The sequence below is a fragment of the Microtus oregoni genome, unplaced genomic scaffold (assembly GCF_018167655.1).
Source record: "Microtus oregoni isolate MIOR12 unplaced genomic scaffold, Mior012 000008F_ref0000371, whole genome shotgun sequence".
Classification (NCBI taxonomy): Eukaryota; Metazoa; Chordata; class Mammalia; order Rodentia; family Cricetidae; genus Microtus; species Microtus oregoni.
The window spans coordinates 49,042,577-49,068,565 of record NW_024543067.1 but is presented as its reverse complement, the minus strand read 5'-3'; the positions used below and the strand labels follow the sequence as shown (position 1 = coordinate 49,068,565).

At 44.9% G+C, this 25,989-nt stretch overlaps 1 protein-coding gene across 2 annotated transcripts in view; it reads right to left on the bottom strand.

Annotated features, from left to right (window-relative positions):
- The window catches only part of Ets1 (ETS proto-oncogene 1, transcription factor), a 60,078-nt gene that overhangs the window by 10,222 nt on the left and 23,867 nt on the right, over nucleotides 1–25,989 (bottom strand). The window contains exons 2-6 of one of the 2 annotated variants that reach the window (XM_041657343.1): nucleotides 17,740–17,859; nucleotides 16,080–16,280; nucleotides 13,379–13,456; nucleotides 12,222–12,470; nucleotides 7,644–7,904 (exon numbers count right to left, since the gene is read on the bottom strand). In XM_041657343.1, coding sequence (XP_041513277.1) covers nucleotides 7,644–7,904; nucleotides 12,222–12,470; nucleotides 13,379–13,456; nucleotides 16,080–16,280; nucleotides 17,740–17,859 — 909 coding nt within the window. The remainder of the gene's footprint in view (nucleotides 1–7,643; nucleotides 7,905–12,221; nucleotides 12,471–13,378; nucleotides 13,457–16,079; nucleotides 16,281–17,739; nucleotides 17,860–25,989) is intronic. The other variant, XM_041657344.1, reaches the window with a different exon arrangement.

Below are 25,989 nucleotides of genomic sequence, written 5' to 3'. Positions count from 1 at the left end.
ACATGCGACCCCTGGGGGGTCGCGCCCCACAGGCTGGAAACTGCTGATTTCGACGCAGCCACCTCTTACCTCTAAGCTCACCACAGAGCTGTCAAGGCCGTGCAGCCTACTTGCACGTGAGCTTGCACAGCCAGTCAGTGAGCCTCAAGTCAGGAAGTGGGTTTCCTTATAGCCTTTTCCTCCCAGTGTTTTCTAGGGAACTGGCCTTTTAAGAAGCTACCGAGAGGGCTCAGGCTAAGATCAGTGCTAGGAAAAGAACTGTGTTCTAAACCAACAGACAGTTTTTTTTCTTAACATATATAAACACTTTAAAGCAAACACCTTGCTCTGGGTACCTAGGTAAGCAACGAAAGAAAGACGGGTTGAATGCTTAGGGGTATGAGCCCGGGCCTCCAGACTTGAAGAGTAACTCTGAAGTCCCCCTCTGGGACTGATTTAACTCTGGGGGAGAGGTTACCCTGCATCTTCCACATGAAGAACGTTGCCAGTCTGGCCTGCTGTAACTCTTGGGAAGGCATTAGACCCTAAGTGAGCACTCGTGTGTTCTAGCTCTTATAAGCCCTCAGCCAGCAACTAATTTCCGAACATGCTTCAAGTGCAAGGTGTTGTAGCTCAACTAGAACATGAAACGGAATATTAACAGCAGCGCGAGCTAAAACCCTCTTAGCTCACCATAATGCAGTAAGCTGAAAGTGTCCTGCCTACGCCTTTGAAGAACTGGGGCCAGAGAAGGAGCCCAGAGAGGCCTTCCCAAGAAACTGCTCCACCCACTCCGAATGTCAAACTTCTCCACATGGCTTATGTCCTGCCAGCCTCTAAACACCTTGGGTCCTACCCTCCTCTCAGAGTCTAAACTTTCGAATTCAGTCATCCTAGGAGAACTTTCACTCTCTTTATCTGTCAGGCAGATGTGAGTCACACCACTGGGTTAATTAGAGCCAACATCATGCTCAGAAACCCAAAGCCCATCGTGCCACTGTGAACATGGAAGTACATGACCCTGGGCCAGACAGAAAAGCGATGTTAGCTTCTTGAGATGCCACTCTTGTGGGTCAAGTCCAATACGGCTATCACACTAACCGCTGCTCAGGTGTCCTGCCACAGGGGATACAACAGACCTCCTCTACCATGTCCAAAGGTCAGGGTCAGAGCATAGCAAGGGACATGCAGGCCCAGAACTGTAATACACAGAGGTCTTTCCACTGGGCAGCTGCGACCAAAAGACTCCCTGCCAGCTTGGCTGAACCATTTCAGAGGCTGAGATGCAGACAGAGCAGAGCCACTTCCTACCTAAAACTCCTCTGTCCAGGCCCACAGCTTGTTCTGGAGGCTCTCCTGACTCCTCCTCCTCTGCTCCTCCGGAGATGCTCCCACACACATTGCTTGCATAGCTAACCATCTCTAGCTGCTTCTTGCTACTTTGGATATTTTCTTAGTTGCTAGCTAGCTAGACAATATGAAAACTCTGAGAGCATCCTATGTGCTCTGTGGCTTTGGTCTAGACATTCCCCTCCCCCTCAAAATCAATCCCACACTTGTACAATGAGAAAAACAGAAGCTCCCGTGTACGCCTTTTGTGAAAAGTTAGCAAATGTTACTATATGGAAGAGCCCGGGACATAGAAGGTGCTTAACACACTCAGCAGCCTGGACTACAGATCAGATGGGGCCCAACTAACATTCAAGGTCTTACTTTGTCTCGTGATACTGTCAGCAATTACTGGAATTCCATAAGTGAAATATATCTCCTGACCTCAAAGAACTAGAATTATACTGCAAAGACGAAAGGGTGAGAGATTAATATGGGGTAGGAATGAGCTGTCACTCCGGGCTTACTTCCTGGGTAGCTATCACTCTTCTGCATGGTTCCATGAACTCACTAATTCTCACTTGCCTACGAGACAGGATCCATTATTACTACCGTCTTCCAGATACAAAACAAATGGGACACAGAATTGTGAAATGTCCCAATGCCCCACAGCTGGGCAGTGGCCGAGCCCAAGTCTGTGCTCCTGAGCCCTACGGGTGATAGCCTCATGGTGGAGCAGCCCAGAGTGGCCACCCTCTCACTGGTCTGGACTTCACTGTGAAGGCACTTTTGAATGGCAGACGGGATGCTGATGTCACTGAAGCCATGGCATCAGGTAAATCTCACTTGGGGAGTGTGGGCGCACATAGGAACAGGGGTGATTTTTTTTGGACTTGAGTTTCTGTGGTAAGGAGCAGTTTCTCCACAGCCAGGACAGAAGGGCACCACAAAGAAAAGGAGACGCCACAGGACAGAGTCAGAGAGTCTAGGACATGTCAGAGGCCATAGGTACTTTCCAAAATCATTGCTTAAAGGCAGCCAGGACTTGTGTTAATGTCTCACAGCATGTCAGCTACACTCTGCTCAATGGAAACATCCTGCTTCAAAGGCAAAAAAGGTGGAGTTTCACACTAGAGTCAGCATGGAATTCCCAAGCAGACACCGCCCAATTCTATCATGCATAGTGAGAGATTGTTAAAGAAACAGTGAGCCCCAAACTGTGAGACTCAGAGACTTCTCAGAGTCAGACAGGGGAGCTGTTCCTGAAACAGAAGAGTCAGCCTGTTATCCCGAGTGCAAGCAATTCTCAGAGAGGCGCGCATGTGCCAGCAGTTCAGACAGACTCCAAAGCCACTGGCCCAATGCTTTGAGGAAACTCAGCCAACCCCAGCTTTCAAAACTACAAGCAACAGTAAGGAATCCCTCTTCCCATAAACTCTGAAGACATTCAGAAACAAAAGTTAACAACCATGTGGCCAAACCCTCCAACCATAGGAATTCTATTGGTGGAAAATGATTAACGGTCACCGCACTAAGCAGTTAAGAAGCAGAAGCCGTGAGGCAGCTGCAGAGACCTGCTTTCCTAACACCCAGTTCAGTTTTTTTCCTGGGAATTTTCCTCCCTGGTACTTCAAAGTAATTCTCCACTGACCTATAACTTAACAGCAGGCTAACTAACCCGGGCCTCTACTGAGACTAAAACCCGCCCAACATGAGCCCCTGGGACCTGCCATCAGGTCTTGGGGCTGTGATTCCTTTCGCTTTCCTGCGAACAGAGATCAAAAGGGAAACAGTCTCTGTCCTTCTTGTTCCTAGCCTCTTTCCCCATGTGGACACTGCCCAGAAACACTCCACATTCCGACGGTGCTGGCTTTGGCAAGCCCTTGAGCTACCTGCAGCCTTGACAGACTTGGAGCTCAGAGAAGTCACTCCCCAGCGTCTCTGGCTTCTGGAAATGTGGCCAATGCTTACAGTGGGCAACCAGGACCTCTTCCCACTATGACAAGTTGGCCTATCTCAATGCTATCCACCTCTCAATGTCTTATCCCAGCAGTGCTTGCATGGAGAGACCTATGTCTCCGAGACCCTAGCACCTTCCCTAACCCGTGTTTGGAATGAATACCTGAAATCTACACAGATGTGTGCTACATTATGAACTCAGCAACCCGTCTCCCTTTCCCTTATTGCTGACTTGGACTCACTAAGTTTCCCAACACTGTTATCATTTTGTGCCCTAGTAAATGCAGATGACTTCATAACTCGGTTTTCTTCAGCAGACTGTGAGTGCAGGTATTATGCCAAAATCACAGGCTATGTCCTGAACGGAGTGGCTTGGCCAGCCTTACTTATGTAGTCAAGTTGTTTTTCAAATGTATTTTATCAGTAGTTTTGAGTTACTGCACCCTGAAACTCAATGACTATCAGACCTCAGGGGTTCTGGGCTAGACTGGGGATTTTCTTACTCTGTGAATTTAGACTGACCCTCCTGTCGTCTATGAAATGAGCAGAATAGAATTCATTCACACCAAAGGCAATTTAAGGGGACCTACAAGGAGACACATGGGGCTGCTTTTCCTCTAAGGTTGATTCCTTTTGGTGTGTGTGTGTGTGTGTGTGTGTGTGTGTGTGAGAGAGAGAGAGAGAGAGAGAGAGAGAGAGAGAGAGAGAGAGAGAGAGAGGGAGAGGGAGAGGGAGAGGGAGAGAGAGAGAATATGAAACATTCTTTTATGATCATTAATGAATGGCTTTGGGCATAGGCTTTTCCAGGCTCTTCCTGAAAGACTTCCTTCCTTCACGATCACACCTTAGTGGGCAATGTCATACCTAGACATGGGTTGCCAGCAGATCAGCTGAATATCACCTGCAGCAGGGAGAGGAATGGGCCCTTATCTGTGCCCGTGACTAGGAATATGAAATGAAGTTCGATAATGGTGACTCACAGGCCAGGAACTCTACTGAAGCCAAAACCAGGTCTACCCCTCCCCATACCCTCAACCACATGTATGAAGAAGGGTTAATTAGTGATGAGAAGCCACCTGGGTCTGAATCCCTGCGTGAAGGACATAGAGACACCCACAGAGTGTTCCCATTCCTTAACATGAAGAACAAATGGTGCATTCAAGCAAGACATGCAGCACAGAAAGGAAAGAAGACTACTATTTAATAATCCTGTATATTGTCTTAGCCCTACATTGAAACTAAAATCAAGATGCCTATACCCAAACCTATTAATTACATGAATGAATGTTAGAATTGTGCTAGACATAGGAGGAAAGGGCCCAAAATCATAACGAATTGATTTTCCCAGCGTGCAAGCCCAGAGTGAGAGCTCAGCAATTTTCTGAGGTCTATAAGGCACAGAAAACAGTGGGCTAGTTGCTCTCTGACTGTTATAATAAGAAAGGGTTCAAAATGTAGCTATGAACGAGAGAAAATGGAGCTTTCTGATTGTATCAGTTTGATAACCGTAAGCAGCAAAGAAAGGAGGTACATTCTGGCGGAAGCCAACGCTGCATTTGATGTAGTCTTCACTCAGCTAACAGGCAGGCTTTCAAGCCATGTTATCTGCCCCCACATCTCGACCTAATTTAACAAGTTGCCATGGGAGCCCAATGAAGGCTGATGCAATTTTCTTATCTTTGAAGGAAGAATGTAACTGAGCAAGAGAATGTGAAAATCAGCTTCTAACTGATTTCCACACTTACAGTGCAGAGGCTAAGATATCACAGGAAGAAGGAGAATGTATTCCTGTGGAGATGATGCGGGCAGGAACCTCAGCCCCTAGATTAGGGCAGAATCTACATCCTCTTCTCAGCTAGGTGCACCTAAGCACATACATGTAGCGCAGGCCATGCAGTCACGGTGCAGAGGTCTGAGCGTCCCTAGTGTGGGTCACATACAAGCAGCAGCAACTGAATTTTAGGACAGGAAAGGGAAAGAACCAGAGGGAGAAAATGAGTGTGACTTTATATATATAAACATGATAAAAGTATTGCTCACAGTTACACAGTGATTTCCACTTTTCAAAGACTTTTCAAATGTCAGTTCATTCTACCATTCCGGCATAAAGCCAGTTACCCATATGTAGAAACTATAGCCATCACCTCAGGTAAGAGACAAGGCAGGGGCATGTTCCATTCCTGTTTCTGAAATGAGAAGGGGCCATCAAGCCACAGGATCAGAGAACCTGCGGTGGAGGCAGGAAGCGTTCCCCAAAGGCAGGCCCCATGGGAAAAGACACTAAAATTTGGTCTGCTCACGCATACCTAACAAATTTCAAGCTTTATTTGGACCACAGCAACCAGAGACTCTAGTTCAAGTCTAAAGACATTTAGAGTAGATTGAACAAGACAGAACACCCATGAGGGGGTCTTCTCTACACCCAGTGGGTGCCCATTTGCTGAAATCATCAACTTGTTAGAAGTAGAGTTTTCTCCTCACCGTCTCTAGCACAATGTCTAGCACCCACTTAATTAATCGATTTGGTTCAACTGCATTTTCACACGTCTGCTACTGTCAAGATAAGGGTGAACAGTTCTACTCACAAAAGTAGAAAAAGGTACAAGGTAAATTTGCCTAAAATCACACAGTGTGTTAGCGCTGGGAGGGGGCACAGAGGACTTCTGTTTTCTGGGCTATTGTTCTCACCGCCATTTGAGTCTGAAAAAGTCAAATCCACAATTGTAGAGAAACAGAAACTAAATGTGGAGATGCTTTAAAAATATATTCTGTTTTAATTTAAAGAGTTTAGTCTTTGAGAAAGCTAAGTTCTTCTACTTATTGACTGTTTCAATCCCTCATCCCATGTGGAGAAGGAGGAAGGAAGGGAGAGAGAAAAGGAAAAAGTCTACTGAACAATATCCAAACAAGAATACTGTCAATCATTTGAGCACTACCCTGGCCTTGTCTTTCTCTTCCCTTAGAAGCAGCCCTTCTTCCCTCCCCACTCATCACTACATCCAGCTGGAGACAGTCTAGTTCCAGTTCCAGGATCTGCCATTCTTGTACCTTGAAAGACTTGTACTTTTTCTAATCTCAAATACCTTTGATGAAAATGAGTAAATGCACCCAAAATCTGCTCTCTGGAGTTAGAAAAAGATGCTCTTGAAATGTAGCAAGTCTCTCACCTACCCACACCTCCAAACAAGAAAAGATGACATTTCAAAAAAGAAAAGAACACAAATTTTTAAGTGTATCTGTGGCTTCTGATTCAACATATGGCCCTTGCACCTCTCCCAATCATAAATAGATTTCTTGAACACTATTGATGCAGGGTCTTCGTGGAAGACAATATAGAGAATATATTCTCGATCTTTGAAGGAGGAGTAGTTTTTGTAAATTTATGAATTTTGTTCTTGAAGATCAGTTAAATTTCAGAAAAAGGCCCAAGACTACCCTAGGTCACGTGTAGATTTGGACAGGGATGTCAACAGCAATACCACGCCTGCTGCTTGTTTCCAGTCACACTGGGCCCACACTTGTCCTGGTGCAGGACAGTGTAAGCAGACAGCGGTGAAAGCACACCTGAACGGCCATGCTTAGCCAAGGCTCCCCTCTAACAAAGCCTTGAAAGCGCCGCAGTCTTACAGAAAGGCCCTGATGCTCAGTACATTTATTATTTACTACTCCTTGGATTTCTCTCCGACAAACTACTCCAAGGCTCCTGGGTTAAGTAACACATATACCGCTGTCCATCTGAATGGTGAACTACCTTGCCCTACTTCCAGATTCTCTCAAAGTCCATTCTCTTCGGGATCTTTCTGAAATCACCACTATTTTAACTATAGATTTCATTCCTGGAAGAAAAGCAACCATAATGCTAAGTTGTTGCTGTTGTTGTTGTTTTATGTGTTCTACTATGGAAATCCAGTACAGACCTAGGGATCTGGACATGGTTTTGAACACTGTTCCTAAATTCAGAAGGCAAACTGCAATGATAAACACACTGTGAAACTCTCCAGCATGCAGACCTCTAAACTCGAATGTTTAAAAAATGCCAGCTTCTAGTTTCATATTTGGAATGGTCTTCCCAGAACAAAAGTCCCTCAATACCAGCCATGAGGCAGTTTCCAGAAACTCCCAGTCATTACACATCTTCCCCAGATATGGAAGAAGTTCAAGTTAAATTTTCTACCACTCTTAAAAATGAACCCTTGAGGTAGGCTTCCAAAAAATTAGCAGTTTTCCCAAGCAGCCTGGCTTGAGACAGAAGACCCTTGAGAGACAGCTACTCTGTACAGAATAAAAAGAGGGTGCCCTTGGGTCTCTGTGCCTCACTTTTGACCTGACCCACAGAAGCATGCAAATAGCCACCTAGACAGGGGCTGGGTGCCTACCTGTGTAGCCAGCCAGGGCAGCAGCAGGAATGACAGGCTTGTCCTTGTTGAGGTCAGCACGGTCACGCACATAGTCCTTGAAGGTGCCCTTGGGCTTGTGGTTGGGCAGGGCAGCGGGATAGTCCTCAGAGTCGAAGCTGTCATAGGAGGGGACACGCTGCAGGCTGTTGAAAGATGACTGGCTGCTCCAGGACTGGGTGAGGCGGTCACAACTATCGTAGCTCTCTATGCTTTCAAAAGAGTCCTGGCCCCCGAGTTTACCTGGAGGTAAAGGAGGAGGTAGGAAGAGGGCAGGGAGGAGGGGTTGGGAAAAAACAACTGTAAAAACCCTCTTATGGAGGACAGATTGCTAATCAGACCTGGAAAGGAATGAAGGGAGAGAGGGCCCAGGGATACAGGAGCCCCAGAAGGGGAAAGGAGGTTGGTCTAGCTATCACCTCAGAGATGCTACCACAGCCTTGTTTATAGTTCCCAGCATAGAGACCTGAAATCAGGTTCTATCCCTCTGATATGTCATGTGGACACAATAGTATTTGAACCTGGAGAATTCCGAAGCCAAGAATGTAGAAGCGCGGAATGTTACCTGTCATGAGATTCCTGGTTTAATATGTCAGACTTAGTGGATTAATGAAAAAGCAAACAGAACCCTGTCAGGTGGAATTTCTTTCTCTCAATTCCAGCCAATGAAATGATTTCTAAAGGCACAATTCGGCAAAATAGTGTGATCATAAGAAAAAAAGATTCCATTAGATTAAGAGCACATTGGCTTCCCCTGACCTTGGCACTCAATTACTTTTTAAGCATTTTCCCCAAATACCAAGCGATTCCTTTATGCCCTCTCAGATAGAGAACGAAGTCAGACGATGCCTTCAAGGAGAGGAAAACAATGCCCAACAAAGCTCACTATCATTCTTGCAGACAGAAAACCATACTGTTTACCCTCTCAGGCACAGTTTAGCACTTGGAGTTCATATTCCAGGGCGGCAGAAGCAGAGAGGAAGGGAGAGGAGCTACAGCCCACAGCAGGGCAGAAAGCCTCCACTCTGTGAGTTGCTTAAGGCATTCTTCACTGACCACAAGATCACGCAAGTTCATTCATTTCCCAAACCAGCTTATACACAGCTGCTGTGGTTGTGTAATCATTCCTGGAGAAATTTCTACTGGCAAAAAAAAAAAAAAAAATGCCATGAAAAGAGGGGCTAATAAGAAAAATTCAAGAGAAAAATAAATACACTGAAGATCTAAAAAGATTCCCAGGAATATATATATTTTTATATTCCATATCCAGCGACTTTTCTGGCAACTGGAGGCTGATCTCAGAAGATGGGATGGCTACTACTCCAGACCAAGCAAGATGCGTTTGCAGAAATACTCCCAAATCAATTCTCAATTGTATAATGCTGGCTAAATCCTGAAGTAAACATGCCTTATAAAACCACGTACTAGTGTGCTTCTACCATACCCTCTTCTTCATGATAGTGAGAACTGGTTAAGAAAATAAAATTCAAACATAAGCAGCTATCCAAATCAAAGTTAAATACATGGGAAAGGCATGGTGGCTTTTTTTTTTTTTAAATAAGCCTTGAGCAAACAAGTACTTCTAGTACAACCCACTGCTGTGGACAATCTACGGTCTGTAAAGCTTAAGACAGAGAGCTCCTAGCTCACTTCCCTCTCTCTGCTCATCTGTTCAAAGAAAGGCAAAGCAGGGCCCGAGGAGTGCCCAGCCCAGCCTGCCCAGCCAGTACCACATCAGTCCCTTTCCAGGATTACTATCTTTTAAAGTCACATTAAATGTCTCAGGGAAGCAGCTCATACGCAGAATGCCATGGCCTTTTCCACAGGGCAGAAACCTCTCTGGTGTCTCATAGAAAGGGGCTCTCTCAGACAGCCTATGGATGTTAACTGTTATTTGATTACTCTGGCATACAAATAGAGCAAAAGCCTAAGATTTCATGAAGGATGCCCTGCCCAATGCGTCGGTATGTAGGTGTTCTCTATGCCCGAGTCTCCTGCAATTCCTCTTATCAGCCATCTTTCTATTTGGAGGGCCGGGAGTTGAAAGCACTTCATTTAGCCAAAGTGCTAAAGTAGGCGTCACTACCCTCTTGCAGCCTCACCAGATGCCACTCGGTTCAGACTGTGGTTTAGAGCAGAGTGCGGCTTTCATTTCAGTTCTGTGTCACAACCCGAGAGCTGGAAGCCTTCATTAACGGGCAGTTTCTCCACAACACTGGCTGAATCCAACAGGATTAGATACTCAGCTCTGCTTCTGAGTTCACCCAGGGAGGCAAGCATGCCCTAAGACAGGCACTGACCATTGTTCCTGAGAAATGCCTCGGTAAGGTCCTTCCAAAGCTAACTGATCCCACTGAACAGCGCTCTCAACAGTAGATGAGCAGCCTCACAGCAACCCACAGAGAAGCCTCACACAAAGACCGGCCTTATAGCACAAACAAGAGGGACAGAGGGGCACTTTGTAGACTATTACACACAATCTGAATACTACGATTATTAATAGTCAACTAACAGTAATATCTGCCGTCTAGACCAATCACAACACTCAGAATCAAGGGCCCTTTGGCCAGCCATGCTACAGCGCAGCTACCATACAGCAAGCAGGCCCGCACAAGCTGGTCTTCCCCATAAGTCTATGGCCTGAGCTTGAAGGAGATGAGGGACAGTGGAGCCACAAAGAAACACCTGATGTCCTTTAGTAAGGATAAGTTTGGGTTTTTAATCACTAGTTACGGTTTGAGGGGATAGTGAGGACCCAAGAACCAAGAAAAGGGAAGGGAGAAGGGGCATTTACACAAATGCGAAATCGGCCACAATTGTAAAACAATGATTACAGATCTACCCAGATTTACAACATCGCTGAACCCTAAACCCACAACTCAGTCTTGTTAACTATACACAGAGACCGCCCCATAAGGAAGAAAATGGTTGTAAGGCTTCAAGCTGCTTGAGAAGAAGTGCACAGATGCACACGGTTGTGAGCATGTATTTAAATAGACACACACCCAAAAATAAATGACAGACAGAAAGGGGAAGACAGACGTGGTCCCACCCATTCCCTTAGGTTTGAAATACAAACAAGGCAGGAGTCTAAGAAGGACCATTCATGTTCTGGTTTCACAGGGACTTTCCCTGTACAAGGCCAGTTAGCTATCCCGAGCCTGCTGGAAGGAAGTGTGAGTCTAAAGACTTGAAGAGTCTGACAGTAGGCATGGTTTACAGTGGCCACAGGGTACTCCTTTGGGCTCTCCTGCTTTTGGAGAGCTCTGCACAGGTAATACAGGGAGCGGGAATCACTACCTACCCCCCTCCTCACGTTTTTACCACTTTCCCATTTACCCACCATGAAAAGTATTTTTAGCTTTTCAGAAACAAGTGGGCTCTTCCTGGAGGAAGAAGCCCCTCCCTCTCACAGACTATACTTCTCTCAACAACAAAACAATCTGAACACACTGCTCCTAGTGGTCAAATGTTTATGTCCTCATCCTAAACAGCACATATGTTTTACCTTTGGAATGTCAGGTCAGCCAGACCTATTTTGAAACACTGGCTTTACCGCCAGTGAATGTTTTTATCATTATTATAATAGCCTTGTCAACAAGAATACCTTCATTTGGAAGCCTCTTGCCACCTCTTTTCCCTGGTCCCCTAGCTAAATACACACTTTCACCACACTGTTGATGACCAGTTCCAAATAAACCACTGGTTAACCATCTTGCATGTTCCCAAACCAAAGAAGTCACAAGTGGCTTAAGTTCCCAGAATGAACAGCAAAGGTCATCCTAGGTATCAAGTCAGGTTCTACAGTGTGGCCCAGGTGTACCCGACGAGGAACACCAAGGCACACATCAAACTTCAAGAAGATTATGCTCTCAAACAAAAGTCTCTTAATGAAACTGCAGTTTCCTTTACAAAATTCAACTAGAAGTATTACATAGGCAAAACCATTTTACCCTAATAACACATTTATTATTTATTATTCTGCCATACTTAGTTCCAGCATGAACCCCACGCTCTTTGCCATCTGTTGTGAGATATTTGTACACAGTGTGAAGGTGTGTTGCTGTGATTGGTGAAATAAAAAGCTGAGTGACCAATAGCTAGGCAGGAGATAGGTGGGACTTCTGGGAAAAAGAGAGGAACCCAGGATGATTCTAGGTGCTTGAGGAAAATGCCAATGAGACGCAGAGGGGGTCAGATACACAAAATGAGACACAGGTAATAAAAGGCCACCGGGCAAAATGTAGATTAATGTAAATGAGTTAATTTAAGTTATAAGAGCTAGTGAGACAAGCCTATGCTAAGGCCGAGCTTTCTTAATTAATTCTAAGTCTCGTGTTGTTATTTGGGACTAGTGGCAGAAAAGAAAGTCCGACTACGGCCACCATGTTGTATAAGGCTAAAATCCCGCGGTAAAAGGTCTTATTGCCGAACACACTCAAAAACAGAAAGGCTGAGCCTGATGAATACCAGGCTGATGATAAGTGAGTAAAATAGGGCCTGAAAAACTCATAAAGGTCATTCTAGTACCCAAGGAATTTGAAAGTAAATTTGACCTACCACGACTAGCCCTCCCCATGCACATGTTGTCTGGAGTCAACACTTCTTGCTTGATGGCAAAGTAGTCTGTCTGCAAGGTGTCCGTCTGGAGAGGGTCCCGGAGGATGACAGATGGGTAGTCGTTCTCATACTTGAGGGACAGGAGTTCCTCTGAGCTGATGGGATGCAGCGTCTGATAGGACTCTGTGATGAAGCTGGGCTCTGAGAACTCCGAGGGAGGAACACACTGAGCATGCTCGATACCATAGCCTAGAAAAGGAGATTGTGTACAATTGGAGAGACAGATACCTAAAGGAAGCAATCCTTACTACATATCAAAGCCCCACCATGTGATATGAGTGGACTCCCTTGAAGAATAAAAGGAGAGGAAATCAGAAGGGCTTGGTTTCGGCCTTGATCCACAACTTGCTATCTGCAGCCCTTGATAAGATACCTGCCTTTTGGGACTTAATTTACTTGTCTGTAAAATAAGGTTGATTAAGTCTTCCTGGGAGCACTGTGATGAGTAAGAGTAAATTAGACTCTGTGTGCACAATGTGTGCAACATTTGGGACACTCTTGATGGCTAGTGAGTGTAAGTGTTGTCACTGGAATAATTAAAAAGATAAAAGCGACATCACACCTGTTTAACACGGCCTTTGATGGCAGAGCCATCAGAGAAATCCAATGGTATTCTTTTTCTCTGGCCACCTCTATGGTGTTCTAAGGTATCTTACATTAAAAAGGAGAAGGCTTACTTTCTGTACTAGAATGTGATGCTATATGGGCCATTCTTCCAGAGGGATTCCATATAAAACGCTGCCATCCTCAATAATAGACATGGAAAGCATTTGGGACAAAAATCTAATGCCTGACCCAGCCCTCTTCCAGGCCACTATCACACATGAGACTAAATAAGATCAAAATCTAACCAGGGTGCAGCCCTTTCCCATTGCAGGGACTTTGTAGACTGATCGACATGCATACAAGCTGAATCCTGGGACTCAGTGAAAGTCATAAAATAAACAGCCAAAAGCAGAACATAATTAAGAAAATATTACTTTCTATAGAGTTATGATTAAAGCACCTGAGACTGACTAAAACAGGGGCCTTTCCAAGTTCCCTCCCATAAAGAGCCAAGAGACAGAGGCGAGAGGAGAGTGGGAGACAGCACTTACTAATGAAGTAATCCGAGGTATAACGAGATTCTGGATAGGTAGGGTTGACTCCATTAACCTGATAGGGTTTCACGTCCTCTGTAAGAAACACATCAGGAAATAAAATAAAGATAATATGCAAGTAACACTTGGTCCATGAGGGTCTTAGACACACAAGGACCTCGATGACCTCAAACTTTTTCTAGAAAGAAAGAAAGAAAGAAAGAAAGAAAGAAAGAAACCTTCAAGCATATTAAAGAAGTTGGTGTCTTAGTTGCCTGACTGGGGTCTTGTCTCAGGATAGGATCACAAAAGTATGGCTGAGTTTATCATTTCAGGGCCTATGAAATGAGATTTACAGTCTTGGAAGGAGATCCAGTGGATAATGTCTAAGGGTTGGAAAAATTTGTGATGTTTTTGTGTTCCTGTTCTGACAACTGCATCTTCAGGCTCGTCTGGGGATGTCTCAAGGACCCTGATCAGTGCTTAACACTCAAACAGATAAATTAAAAACCACTTCAGAAACGCATTCAGTCTCTGGGCAAGTAGATTTTTGTATCCTCCAGTTTTTGCAGATGTCTGAAAAATTTTTTTCCTGTGCTTTTCTCATTGTTCTTGGAATTTAAATTCAAGCCCAGACAAGAAGCAGGACACTGGTAAGGCGACTCCACTCAGTGAACCACGGAGACTTACGTAAAGTAAGAGAAGCAACTTAACACCAACTTCCTTGGGACACAGAGAGGAACGGAGAAAAGGCACAGTGGAGAACTGTCATGGTGGGCTCAGGGTCCCCTGACTACTCTAGAATCAAATGCAATAGCTATTGACACTTTACAGAACCTGGCAGTATTTCACTGCCCAAAATAAAACAATCGTAAAGGCAGACAACTGATACGGGGTTTTCCTCAGGTATCTGCTAGCTTGCTAAGAGCAAAGGCTGATGGGAAAACAAGTTTATGCCTGTACTCAAAAAACAAAAAAAGTTCCCAGTTGAGATAAAATGATTAAACTCTGCCTGAGCAGCTTATCAGATTGAAACATCCCCTGCACCTTTGGCCTTCAGCTCCGCCCCAAGCCCCTATGCTCGCTGGCTGCTGTGCTGTCCTGAGCACAAACATTCTGACCAGCTCCTCAGCTCTATGGACCCATAGAAAGACAGTTTTACTGCCTCAGGATACCGGCTGGGATGACAGGACTTGCCTTCTCAAACGTACTGAGTTACATCCCTACTTCACTTCAATTCCCTGACAGTCCTGCGCAGCGTAAACAGAGTCTACAGTCCAACCCTGTCTCAGAGACGGAAATTTCCTACCAGCCCACAGTATCACAGCAAGACCACAGGATGGGAAGTGAAACCTAAAAAGATTTAGAAGTGAGTAGAGTTTAAAGTGCTGGTCACTAACTGGGGACGATTCCATGAGAAAAATCTATTTTGCCACACTTTGGAATCAAGGATATGAATATGTCAGGATCAGGGGTGGACTGAGCCCACCCAAAGCTGAGGGAGCTGGGACATCTCCTTCAGGCGCTCATTCGCATTCCGAGAAGCACTGTATTCACAGACTATGTTTGGTTTCATGGTCTGGTGCAACCTGCTGTTGTGTTCCAGAGCCAGCAGTTAAACCAGCTCTGTGAGGAGTCTGCCACAAGCTTTCTTTTCCTCTTATGAGCAGGTCACTCGTGTCAGTGCCTAGGGGTCAGCACCAGTGCACACTAAGGCTGCTGTCCCAGGGAGGAGGCATCAAGTCCTTGACTGTGTTCATGGGCTGATCATCTTCAACAAGAAGCTACGGAAAAGGAGTGCCCATCACACTCTGTGTCCAGAGGACTGGGACTGGGTCTCTCCTCCGTCCTGAGAGAAGGCCATACTCTTAAACAAAGGAAGGTATTATAAGGAAAGAGCTGGATGCCCTGACCCCAGTGGCTGTGCCTACAGCTGGGGCCTGGTGACCACAGGGAAAGGGTGGGCCTGGTTACAGAGGGTAGCAGGCTTCTAGGCTTACAGTCAGCTCCCGGGCACTGCTGACTGCTGGTAACTATAATTTATTTTAAGAAGAAATTCAGAAAAATAAGCGCAGAAACACCCAAGTTTGCCGCCTGCTGCTGTTTCTATACTCAGCCAGAGCTACGGGACATGAGTCACTTGGTCCAAAAAGGTTAGAAGAGGCCGGTAGAGGAGGCTGTGTCATTACAAGGTTGCAACACCGTGTCCTAATATAACCCCAGCTTTGGCTCCAAATGTAAAAGGTATTCCATACTACCATAATCCCAAGTCAGTGAGTGACAAAGAAATCTGTCTTGCTAAGAAGACTGGAGAAGCTGTGCTCTCCTGTACCAGGAGTATACATCATAGATCAAGGGAGGATATATTAAAGTTATTGATGAAAAAAACCCATATTTTTTAAATATAAGTTTTTGGTTTGGGAACTATTTGTTGAAAAATAACTTGGATCGTATTTTTGCATACAAGAAACTAAAGAAGTTCAATCTTGCTAAAAATTAAAACATTAACTCCTAATGCACACACACACAAAAATAAACCAGCAAGTATTGATCTTTTGTACTATGTTAGGCTCTGTACCAAAGACATCCCCACCGACCATCCATGCCAGGGCTGAGCACCCACAGACAACGGCATGAGCATCCTGCTATTGGGCGAGTTTTTCCCTTACTCTTGGAGAAGCATCACACAACCTCCTCCTCCCTGTGGTCAAACATTTACCTTTCTGCAGGATCTCTAGGTGCTCCCACAGGATGTCCCCAACAAAGTCTGGAGCCAGCTCGAGGAAGCATTCTTTACCCAGGGCACACAATGCCGCTCCATTCATACAGAACTTCTGGAAGTCCACGCCTTTCAGGCTGAACTCATTCACAGCCCACATCACCCAATCCCGAACATGGGTTTCTGTCCACTGTCGGGGGTCTGAGAAGAGAGACCAAATGAGGACGGGGTAGGTCAGGCTGGGGAGCAGACAGTGAAGGGACCAAACAAGGCTGAGGATTCCAGTTACCCTCAGACCTAGGGACCAGCATCCTGTGATACTTTCCCATGCTTCTCCCCACACTCAATCCCACCTCCCCTGTTTTGCCAGGTAGGAGGAGCTATGGTCAGTCAACAATAGTTTCCTGCTTTCATTCAGACCAAGATTCCCATCCATCTCCTCTCTCACCCTTATTTCCATTAAAAAATTTAAAAGCCCCAGATAAGAGAACGTGCCTTCTTGAAAAGCAGTAGTCGCAATGTAAAAGGTTTCCCACAAATGGCACTCTCAACTCTTCAATACACTGGAGGCTTTTATACTGGATTATTTTTATCTTAGCAACTTATTATTTTACAATAATCACCACAACCAATAATAGCACGTCACTCAAGTGTCATTATTAGTGACTACACTAGACATATGCCCTGCAATGTCTGCACCTGCCACAGGCCCTACTTTGAATAGTAGTGATGACATATAAACTGCATATAATACTTAGGGATTGACAGAGCTATATCTGTCAATATCACTAAAGGGGCTCAAATGACAATGGGCTGCCGTGGCCTCGACTGATGCTTGAATCCAAAAGCTAACTTCATGAGATGCTAAGATACCCATGGCTCAGAGGTTATTTTGCTCTGCCTTCTGGGCCTCATAGAATGTTTGGGATTGTTTTCCACCCAGGTTTAGGGTAAAATTGGAAACAGAAGAAAAAAATATACATATATACTCCAAAAATCTAAACCAAAGCCCCAGTCTGGCCATGCTGGAAATCTCTTATCCAGCAGAGGAAGAGGCATGATTTATACAGACAGCCTTCCTTCAACTATCTTAACTACAACAACAAAAGCCTTCCTGCTCTTGACTGTCTAATCAATGTTCCTAGGTGAAGCTGATAATTCTTAGCTCACTTCTTTCTTACAGCTCCAGACCCTTTCCGTTCTCCATAAACCCAAAGGGCGAGCACACCTGCCAAAGTACATGGAAGCAAACAGAGCATAAACTTCAGCCCCCAGGATTTATCCACAGTAGCCCAGACTGACCCTACAACAAATGCTTCCAAACCTGTCTGCAACTTTTGGACTTGTTTGAGGAGCTTACAAATTAGAGATATCTAGCACCTGTTAAGATTGCACTGGTCTAGGCTGGGGCCTAGCTGGAAGTTCTCAGAGGTCCAGAGAGTCTGGTGTACAGACAGGTCGAGAAACACTGTCCTAAGACCAAGATGGTGATGACAAGCTGGGAAAGGGTGGATCCTCAGCCCCTGTATCTCACGGATGTCTGCGATAGCCACTGCTGATTCCAGTGCTGCTACTCGAAACCAGCCTAGCTGGGGGAGAGCAAGAGCCTTCCCTAACACTCTGGCCTGAGTGACCCCTTATCCTACTGTAAAAAGGATACCTTTGGGGATTCCCAGTCGCTGCTGCTCTTTTGTGAAGCCACTGAAAGTAGCTTTCAGTGCTTGGGACATCATTTCTTTGCTACTCGGAGTTAACAGAGGGACATCTGCACATTCCATATCTGTAAGGAAAAACAAAAGCAGCATATGAAACACAAAAACCACACAGGTAATTAACTACTCACAAAGAATGCGAGGGTGTGAATGAGCCAGAGGCTGAGAAAGAACTGTGTTAACGTCCTCATCACAGCAGGTAAAATTGAAGGGGTTTTCCACAATATGCTAGGCCCCTTTGAAAAAAAAAAAAAAAAAAAAAAAACAAAAAAAACAAAACCCTGTGTCTTGCTTACAATGCTCTGGACCCTGGTGAACAAAATATGTTTATTCTTTCTTCTGATCTCTACCATCCATGGCCCCCATTTGTCCTTCTTATTCAATGAAACCATTTTTGCTACTACATATTTTCAGTTACCTATAAAAAGAAGAAACAATATTATTCATTCAACTAAGAATTACTTTGTGCTTGAAATATGCAAGGGACAGGAATAGCACAGAACAAAAAACAGCAGGGACCATAGAAAGAGCACTGCCCAAGACAGGTTCTTGCAGTGGATTCAGTTAAGAAAACCCTATAGGCACAAATGCTTAAATACAGTGTCAACATGGGCTTCATTGGAGAAGATGCACACTAGCCTAGAACCGGAACTGCAGCAACTCCAGAGGATCAGGAGAAACTTGCCATGGGCAGAGAGATGGCTAATGTGAGAGCTGAGGGACTCTCCGAAACTAAGGAAGAAAAACACACTCTAGCTTAGCTGTTCTCGGAGTGTGGTACCCCAGGCAAGCATACCAGCCTTGCCTGGAAATGATGGGATACAAATTTTCAGTTCCCCTGAAGGCCTACTGGATCAGAGCCTATGTGTCTGCTTTTCAACACAAAGCCCAGTGCTGAGCACTAAGCTTAAGCAGCTCAGTCTTAGGCATAGCATAAAGGAAGGTCATGAGATAAGAAGTAACAAGAAGATGAAAGTAGAGGTTCTTTCACCTCCTTGGTTAGGTTTACACCAAGGTATTTTTATTAGGCTTCTGTGAATGGGATTATTTCCCTGATTTCCTCCTCTGTGCTTCTGTCGCTGGTGTATAGAAAGACTACTGATTTTATTATTTTTTGTATGTTCATTTTGTATCCTGCCACTTTACTGAAAGCTAATTGGCTAGGCATTTTCTGTTTATGTACAGTACCCATGCCACCTACAAACAGGGGCACTTTGACTTCTTTTCCTATGTGTATCCTTTTTGTTTCCATTTTTATGCTCTAACAAGACTGAGTCCTATACTAAACAGGAGTAGAGACAGGGCAGTAGAGACACACCTCGGTTGAGTGATATAGAAAAATCAAGCTAAGACTGAGCTAGAAGCTTTCTCTCCTCCATCTAGTCCTCGTCATCCTAAAACGTGCTATGGAGACTGCTGGAGAAAAGGCAGCCATTGCCTTACACAACTGGGAACTCTACAAACTACACGATCAAGATGTGCTCGCTTGTGCACCAGTGGCACTATTGCTATGGGGTAACCAACTGTTCTCGGGCTTTGAGGCCCTCTCCACAGGGCAGAATCCATGCCTGATACAGTAAGCCCTATCAAAAACTCACGGATGGGAGGTCTTAGGCTACACAGGGTGAAAAGTGAATACCGTTGTTTAGCTAAACTGGCATAACATAAACTGCCCTCTAAATATTTATGCTTATACTCATCAACAAATGCTACTCCCATCCTTAATCAGAGAAGCCTGTTCTGAGTAAATGGTAGTAAATGAAGAAACTCACAGCTACATGAGGTGCTGAGAATAAGTGACAGATAAATGCTCAGCCCTAAACAAGACATGTATCCCATCCCCTCTAAGGTATAGGGAGCAAAGTAGGAGAGGAGACAGAAATAATGTAAGATCTATATGACACACAGAAGGGTTATAAAATATCATCTTCTGAGGAAGGCACAGTCATTGTAATCTCAAACACACAGCAGCTGTGCATGCCTGCACTGGGTCTTCACAAGAGTAAGTTCCTCCACAGCCCAGCATGGATGAGAGAGAGGCCTAGGGAGCCCTACCCTTCACCGTGAACTATTTGCTAATTGACAGATTCAGGCAGATAAGGAGTCGCTGTTTTAGTTGTGTACCCAGTGGTGACCCCACCAATGGGTGGCGGCCAGGCTCCAATGAACAGTTCCAAACCAAAGGTCACACAGATGGCGCTGGTTAAACTAACTGAGTCACAAAACAAAAGTAAAAGTCCTATCTAGGAAAGCGGCTGTGGGGAGGATTTACAGGAATGGTAAGGAGATAAGAGGGGAGCAATCAAAATACACACGTACACAATTTTCAAAGAACAAACTTCATTTTTAAAATTACAGAAAAAGAAGGAGAAATAAAACTTGTAACACTAGAAGAAGAAAAAAAAGATGAACGATTATTGAGTCAGAGCGATCAGGCGGGCAGCTGTTTGACATGAAGTTGAAGAGGTAAGTAGAGACCATGTTAAAGAACATGCCACTTTATCCTATGGAAAACCCAAAGCTGCTGAAGTTTAACCAGAGGAACTCGCAGCACTGTTGGTTTGTAAAGAGTGGTTTAGGTGCACACGAATGGATGCAAGGGGGCTTGTGAAAGAGTGGGAGTATTGGTTCTGCTGAGAGATGACAGTGGCTTTGTCTAGGAAAGCAGCCATGCTGATAAGATAGGCAGGCAAGCCTGAGGTAGATCCAGGAAGTCCCAATTATGACCTCTGTAAGAGGGAAAGCACAGTGAGGTATCAAATCCTGCAGACCTGCCAGTGTCACCATTTGCCAGACCCATACAGTTTTACCCTCCCGCACCTGTAGGCCCTGGTCCTGATCTGAGCACAGGCACAGAGGCAACACAAAGCATCTTCTAAATGCATCTTGAGGCTATTTCTCCCCAAAGCTAAACCCTCCGAGCTTTTCTGTGACTTATGTGGTGAGTACCTGCATTGCCAGGAGCTTCAGAAGCCTGAGCTATCAGTGTACAAACATGCAGAAACTGGGGTAACATGATCGAGTTCCTTCGCTGGCTTGTTGGAGAAGTTCCTCAGAAGGAAGGAAGGAAGGAAGGAAGGAAGGAAGACTCTGAATGTATGACCTTCAAGAAAAGGAGGTCAATATGTTGCCTCTGAAAGACAAAATGAACAGAGGCAACACTGCATGACTGAGGACAGCTTTCAGCCATGCTACCAGAGAGCAACCCAGTGTCCCCGCCCTCCTAAGAAGAAAAAGGTAGACATAGCTACTCTCCCAGGCCCTACCAGTCCCAGGGAGTATTTGAATAGCCAGAGTGTGCCTCCAGGAAGATTGACAAAATGATGGAAAATCCCAGATTTTGGAATAAAAACATAAAAGGCTCAGAGAAGGGATAGTCGTTGATTACACAACATCCAGACCTTCAAACAATGAAATAATCATCACATGAGTCACTAAGAAGCACATCAATGTTTCCCGTTCGTCCTTATTTCACCAATCTCAGAACAGCTAAGTGGCATTGAGCGCCTCCCCTTTGGGGCACAGGTCAATTTTACTTCAGAGAAAGAGGCCCTTTAGTTAAGCAGAGAGCATGACTTCAGAGCTGGGAAAACTCCAACAACCTCGGATGCTAACACAAAGCTAAACACACTTCAATCAACGAATACTTGGTGAATTCAGTATTTCTCAATGTAATCAACTTTGTCCCCTTCATGTCCATCTGATATAAATTCAGGAACTTGAACTGTGTGGGTTTGTCTCTCTGTCTCTGTGCCCACCATTAGACTAAAAAGTCATGAAAAGGGCTTTACTGATGGTGGAAATTGGCTGAGGCCACACGTGGGACATGCAAGCCAAGGTTAATAGAGTGTCTGTAGGGCTACCATAAACTGAACCCAGAATGAATCTGGCAGGCTGGCGCCCATTATATTCTAAACATGAAAGCAGGGGCAATACGATGCCCTCATGAGAAGACAGCCAAGAGCAAGGACAATGACAGAGAGCCTGAGGAGGAGGATTCCCTCAGGCTGCATCCTCTTCTACAGCAGCGCTCTGGTAGTCTGCATGGACCAGGAGTGTTAAGTGGATGTTTTTTATGCAGTTTCTGCATCCTGTTGCGGTAGCAAGCATGTCCATTCTCTCACTTGTTTTCTCTAACGGAAGTGTCTGGAACTACCTTGGCTTGTCCACCTCAGTACTCCCTCTAAAAGTCTAGTTCATATGCAACCACCTGGTCCTGTCCCTCTTGTAGTGAGATCCAACCTCTGGGTCTCCTGGAAGATCACTCAAGTCAGCTAGAGAAAACTATCTCCACATCTAGGACACTTGCATTGGGATGTAAGCTCCTTCAGACAGCACTCTCATTGTTCTTGGAACCAATTCTGGAAAGAGGAAAGTCAGAACTTTTCTGCATTTGTAAAACTCAAGATTTGGACTTAAAACAAACAAACAAACAAAACCAAAAAAAAGGGGGGGGCCTTTCTCTACACAGCAGTGAACAGCTGGCTGGGTTGTCTTTTCTGTGGTGTGGACTGATCAACAGCCAGGCATGGTGGTACAGGCCTTTAACGTAGCACTTGGGAGGCAGAGGCAGGCAGATCTCTGGGAGTTCAAGGCCAGCCTGGTCTACAAAGTGAGTTCTAAGACAGCCAAGGGTGTTACACAGAGAAACCCTGTCTTGAAGGAGAAAAAGGAAATGAGATCAATAATTATGCTCAAAAGTGGAGAGATTAAGCTTGTTATTTAAAGACCAATGCAAAAGTTCCCTCAATATTATCTGTGATTGTGTAATTACTCATATCAAAGATGAGGAGGAGGAGGTGGCAGATGGAGAACCTGCCATGGCTTAGGAAAGAAGACATTACTGTTCCTACATTTACTTCATTGCTATAACACTTTGCATTATACAGATACTCTCTAATCTTGGGAACGGCATCTGGACATTAATCAGTATCTCCAGGAACATTAACTAATTGTATTTCTTAGAAAAATACTGAGATTGCCTTTGTGGTAATAATTACAATATCTTAAAATCAAATAACACAGCTCTCAAAATGCAGAGACCCAGACTTGAAGAAAAAGTGTGCCAATCCTCTGGAGATTCTCAACACAATGCACGGAAGCTAGAGTCATATGTTAAACCTCAGGACCCTACCTCTGCAATAACATAGGACTCACCCTACATTTCTGAGAAGACAACGGTAAAAACCCATGTCAAGGTACACAATGTGAAGTAGGAGCAGGCAGGACAGCTCTCCTGGAATCTCCAGGCACACTGAGCCAGCAGCACCGGGAATGCAGGGAAACACCAGCCTGAATTTCAGTGTGGCCTACCCCGACAACACCATACCATTTCAAGGGAAATAGAAAACAAGAGCTTCTAGTCTGTTTGTGTCTCAGTCCAAGTTAAGGGCCGTTCGGTTTCCAAGAACCCTTCAAAGGGATCTTGTGTGTCTTCTTCTACCATTCTTTGGAGTTCTCTAAAATATAACCGCTCATACCAATGTTACAAAGAACTTATTTGAGGTAGCTTTTACTTAGCAAGAGGTTCAAGGCTTAAGGGCCTTATAAAACTACAAGTTCTTTCTCCTGCTGTTCTCAACAACTGATGTAGAAATGACCACAACATCTGGAATCCACCGGTAAGATAGTGAGCGACAGAGCCAAAGACAAGAATCCCAGATGAGCATCCAATGTTGTGTGAATGCTACACCGGGAGAAGCTCTAGACTTGACAGGGATCTTAGGCCTGGGTTGGGTACTGCCATAAACTGAGCAGCTGGAGACAGAGGTGGAGAAGCTACCTCATAGCTTTTTAAGACTTTGTTCATACACCTTTCCACAGGGCGACAGTCCTGGGCAGGAGGTCCTGGGAAGTGCTTCAGGGTTCCCCTTCTACAAATGTGGAAAAGATGACACCAGAATGGCTTAGCATAGAGTCACAGAACAAGATGGACTAACTAGGGCCAGAAGACAGATTTCTACTCTTGAAAATCCATGGTCTTCCTGCTCAGCTCCACTACCAAAGGGAACAAACAGACTGCATAAATATAATCGAGAGATGAAAAAATTTCGAAGCAGTAAAAGACAAGATTTACTTTTGCTTAAAAATTAGATAAATATGAGATATTTTAACAATTAAAACTATCCCAAGACTCTTCGTTTCATACAGATAATCCCAAAAGGAATTATGGAACCCTGTTTGCAGCATCTACTGCTCTTCTCCTTTCCTGGGACTAAGGGAAGCCTTCCTTCCTTCCATCCCCATGAAGCAGACGGGCTAAACAGCAACCTGGCTAGTTTCTGTCTGTCTTCACCTCCGAGCTACCTTGATGGGTTGCTGGACATATGACATAGGACTAAGTAGTTACACAAAATTTGCTGAAATGTTTTCAGAGTAAGCAGAAACTCAGAAGAAGCCATCTAGCTTACCTGGAAAGGGAAGAAGCAAACAAACAAATGAATGGAAGAATGCCCAAATGCAAAGATGGAGTTCTAAAAACAAGGGAAAAAAAGAGAGCAGGAGACATGCGTATGGCTGACTTGCTGTCTTGATCAAAATCTGCAGACTCTGCTGTCACTTTCTCCATTAGGCAACTCACACTAGGGAAGCCACTTACTAATTTACCTCTAAAAAGAGTTCTGTTAAGAGGCAGCCCCTGTATCACTGGGTTTTACAATTTTGATCTGATAATTTTCAGATGTAATAGTGTACTGAACCCTTATTTCGTATCTCTGTCTCCCTCCCCCCTACACACATGCAAATACACAATAAAGATAATCCAAGCAACAAGTCATTTCATCTTCTAATGTTCTATTGTCTTGAGGATTTGAGAAAATAAGTATTATAGAATAGAAACTTAAAGAGATAGATGAAGTCAAAGAAAATGGGGCTTGAAATTATCTTGCCTGGTACTTACACCAACCAGGTCTACAGTTCATCTACTGGCCCACTTGAACCACAGAACTTCTGTTAAGGCAATATCATCATGATTGAGAAATTGGCACAGGGGAAGCAGAGATCTTCAGATCAGGATAGAAAGCCATCCTGAGACTCCCATGTCCGACATGGGAAAGACTAAAGTTATCATTTGTCTTCCTAATGGCTCATGGCCTTGTGAACTTTCAACTCTAACTAAGAGCACACAAAAAACGTTGATGTTCTGACAAACATCACAAGGGCAGTTTCAAAGAGACAAGTTTCCTAGAGCAAACCCCAGTGTAGGAGAATAACACAAGGAGAAAAATGGCTGTGGCTAGAGGAGCTGAAAACTCCAGCTGCTGGAAGTTGCTATTGGCTTCTAAAAGGGCACACCCACTAAAGGGGCCAACCATCCCAGAAGAATGGGAGTACTGCCCTATCTCTTTCACAGACAGTAGAGGAGAAGCAGAGACAAAGGGAGCGTGGCCTTCAGTTTTGCTCTTGGGTCCCCTAGCAGGCAGTAGAAACTAGGCAGACATGACTTCAATCCCAGGGGTAGGTGGGAGGCAGGAGTTCTTCTGGAGTCCCTGGCTCCGGTTTCATTAATAAAGGGATGCGATGTAACGAAGGAATAACCAGGCATCAACCTGGGGGTCCCCACCGGGTCCACCCATTCCAGTCATGCAGTGTATCACTGTTCCAAACAACGGAACAGCATGAGAAATGGAATAGATTCCCATCAGGTAGAAAAACAAACAATCGAGCATGAGTCCCTCTCCTCTACCCAACCCTCCAGCAGGCACCAGCCAGTAAAAACTAATCCAAAGAAGGCAGCAAGAAGTGGCACAGAAAATCCCTAATTCACCCTCCAGTGACCTGGCCGTCCAAAAACGTGAGCCAGTCTCAGATTACAGCATCTCTCTGTGCCAATGCACACAGCCACCAGAGAACACACACCGGGGACACCATGCCAAATCAAAGGTAGGTGCCTCTTCTCAGAGAAATGCTGGCCTAGGACAAAAGAGAGGGTCTCCTAAAGGACAGCGGGTTCTCCAAGCTGCTCTGAGCCTGAGAAAGCAGTGTGCAGGGTCCACCAGGCACAGTGAACATCTGTAGGAAGTGACCTCAGACTCCCCCCTCCTTCCCCTCACCCATCCCCTGCCCTATCCCCCAAAAGGAGTTTTAACACATTATTACCACTGAGGTCCTGAGGATCTGGTGAGTCACCAGGCTCACACATGGTTCCAATGAGCCCTTGACCATTACATGGTAGGGAAGCAGGAAAAACAAAGGAAAGC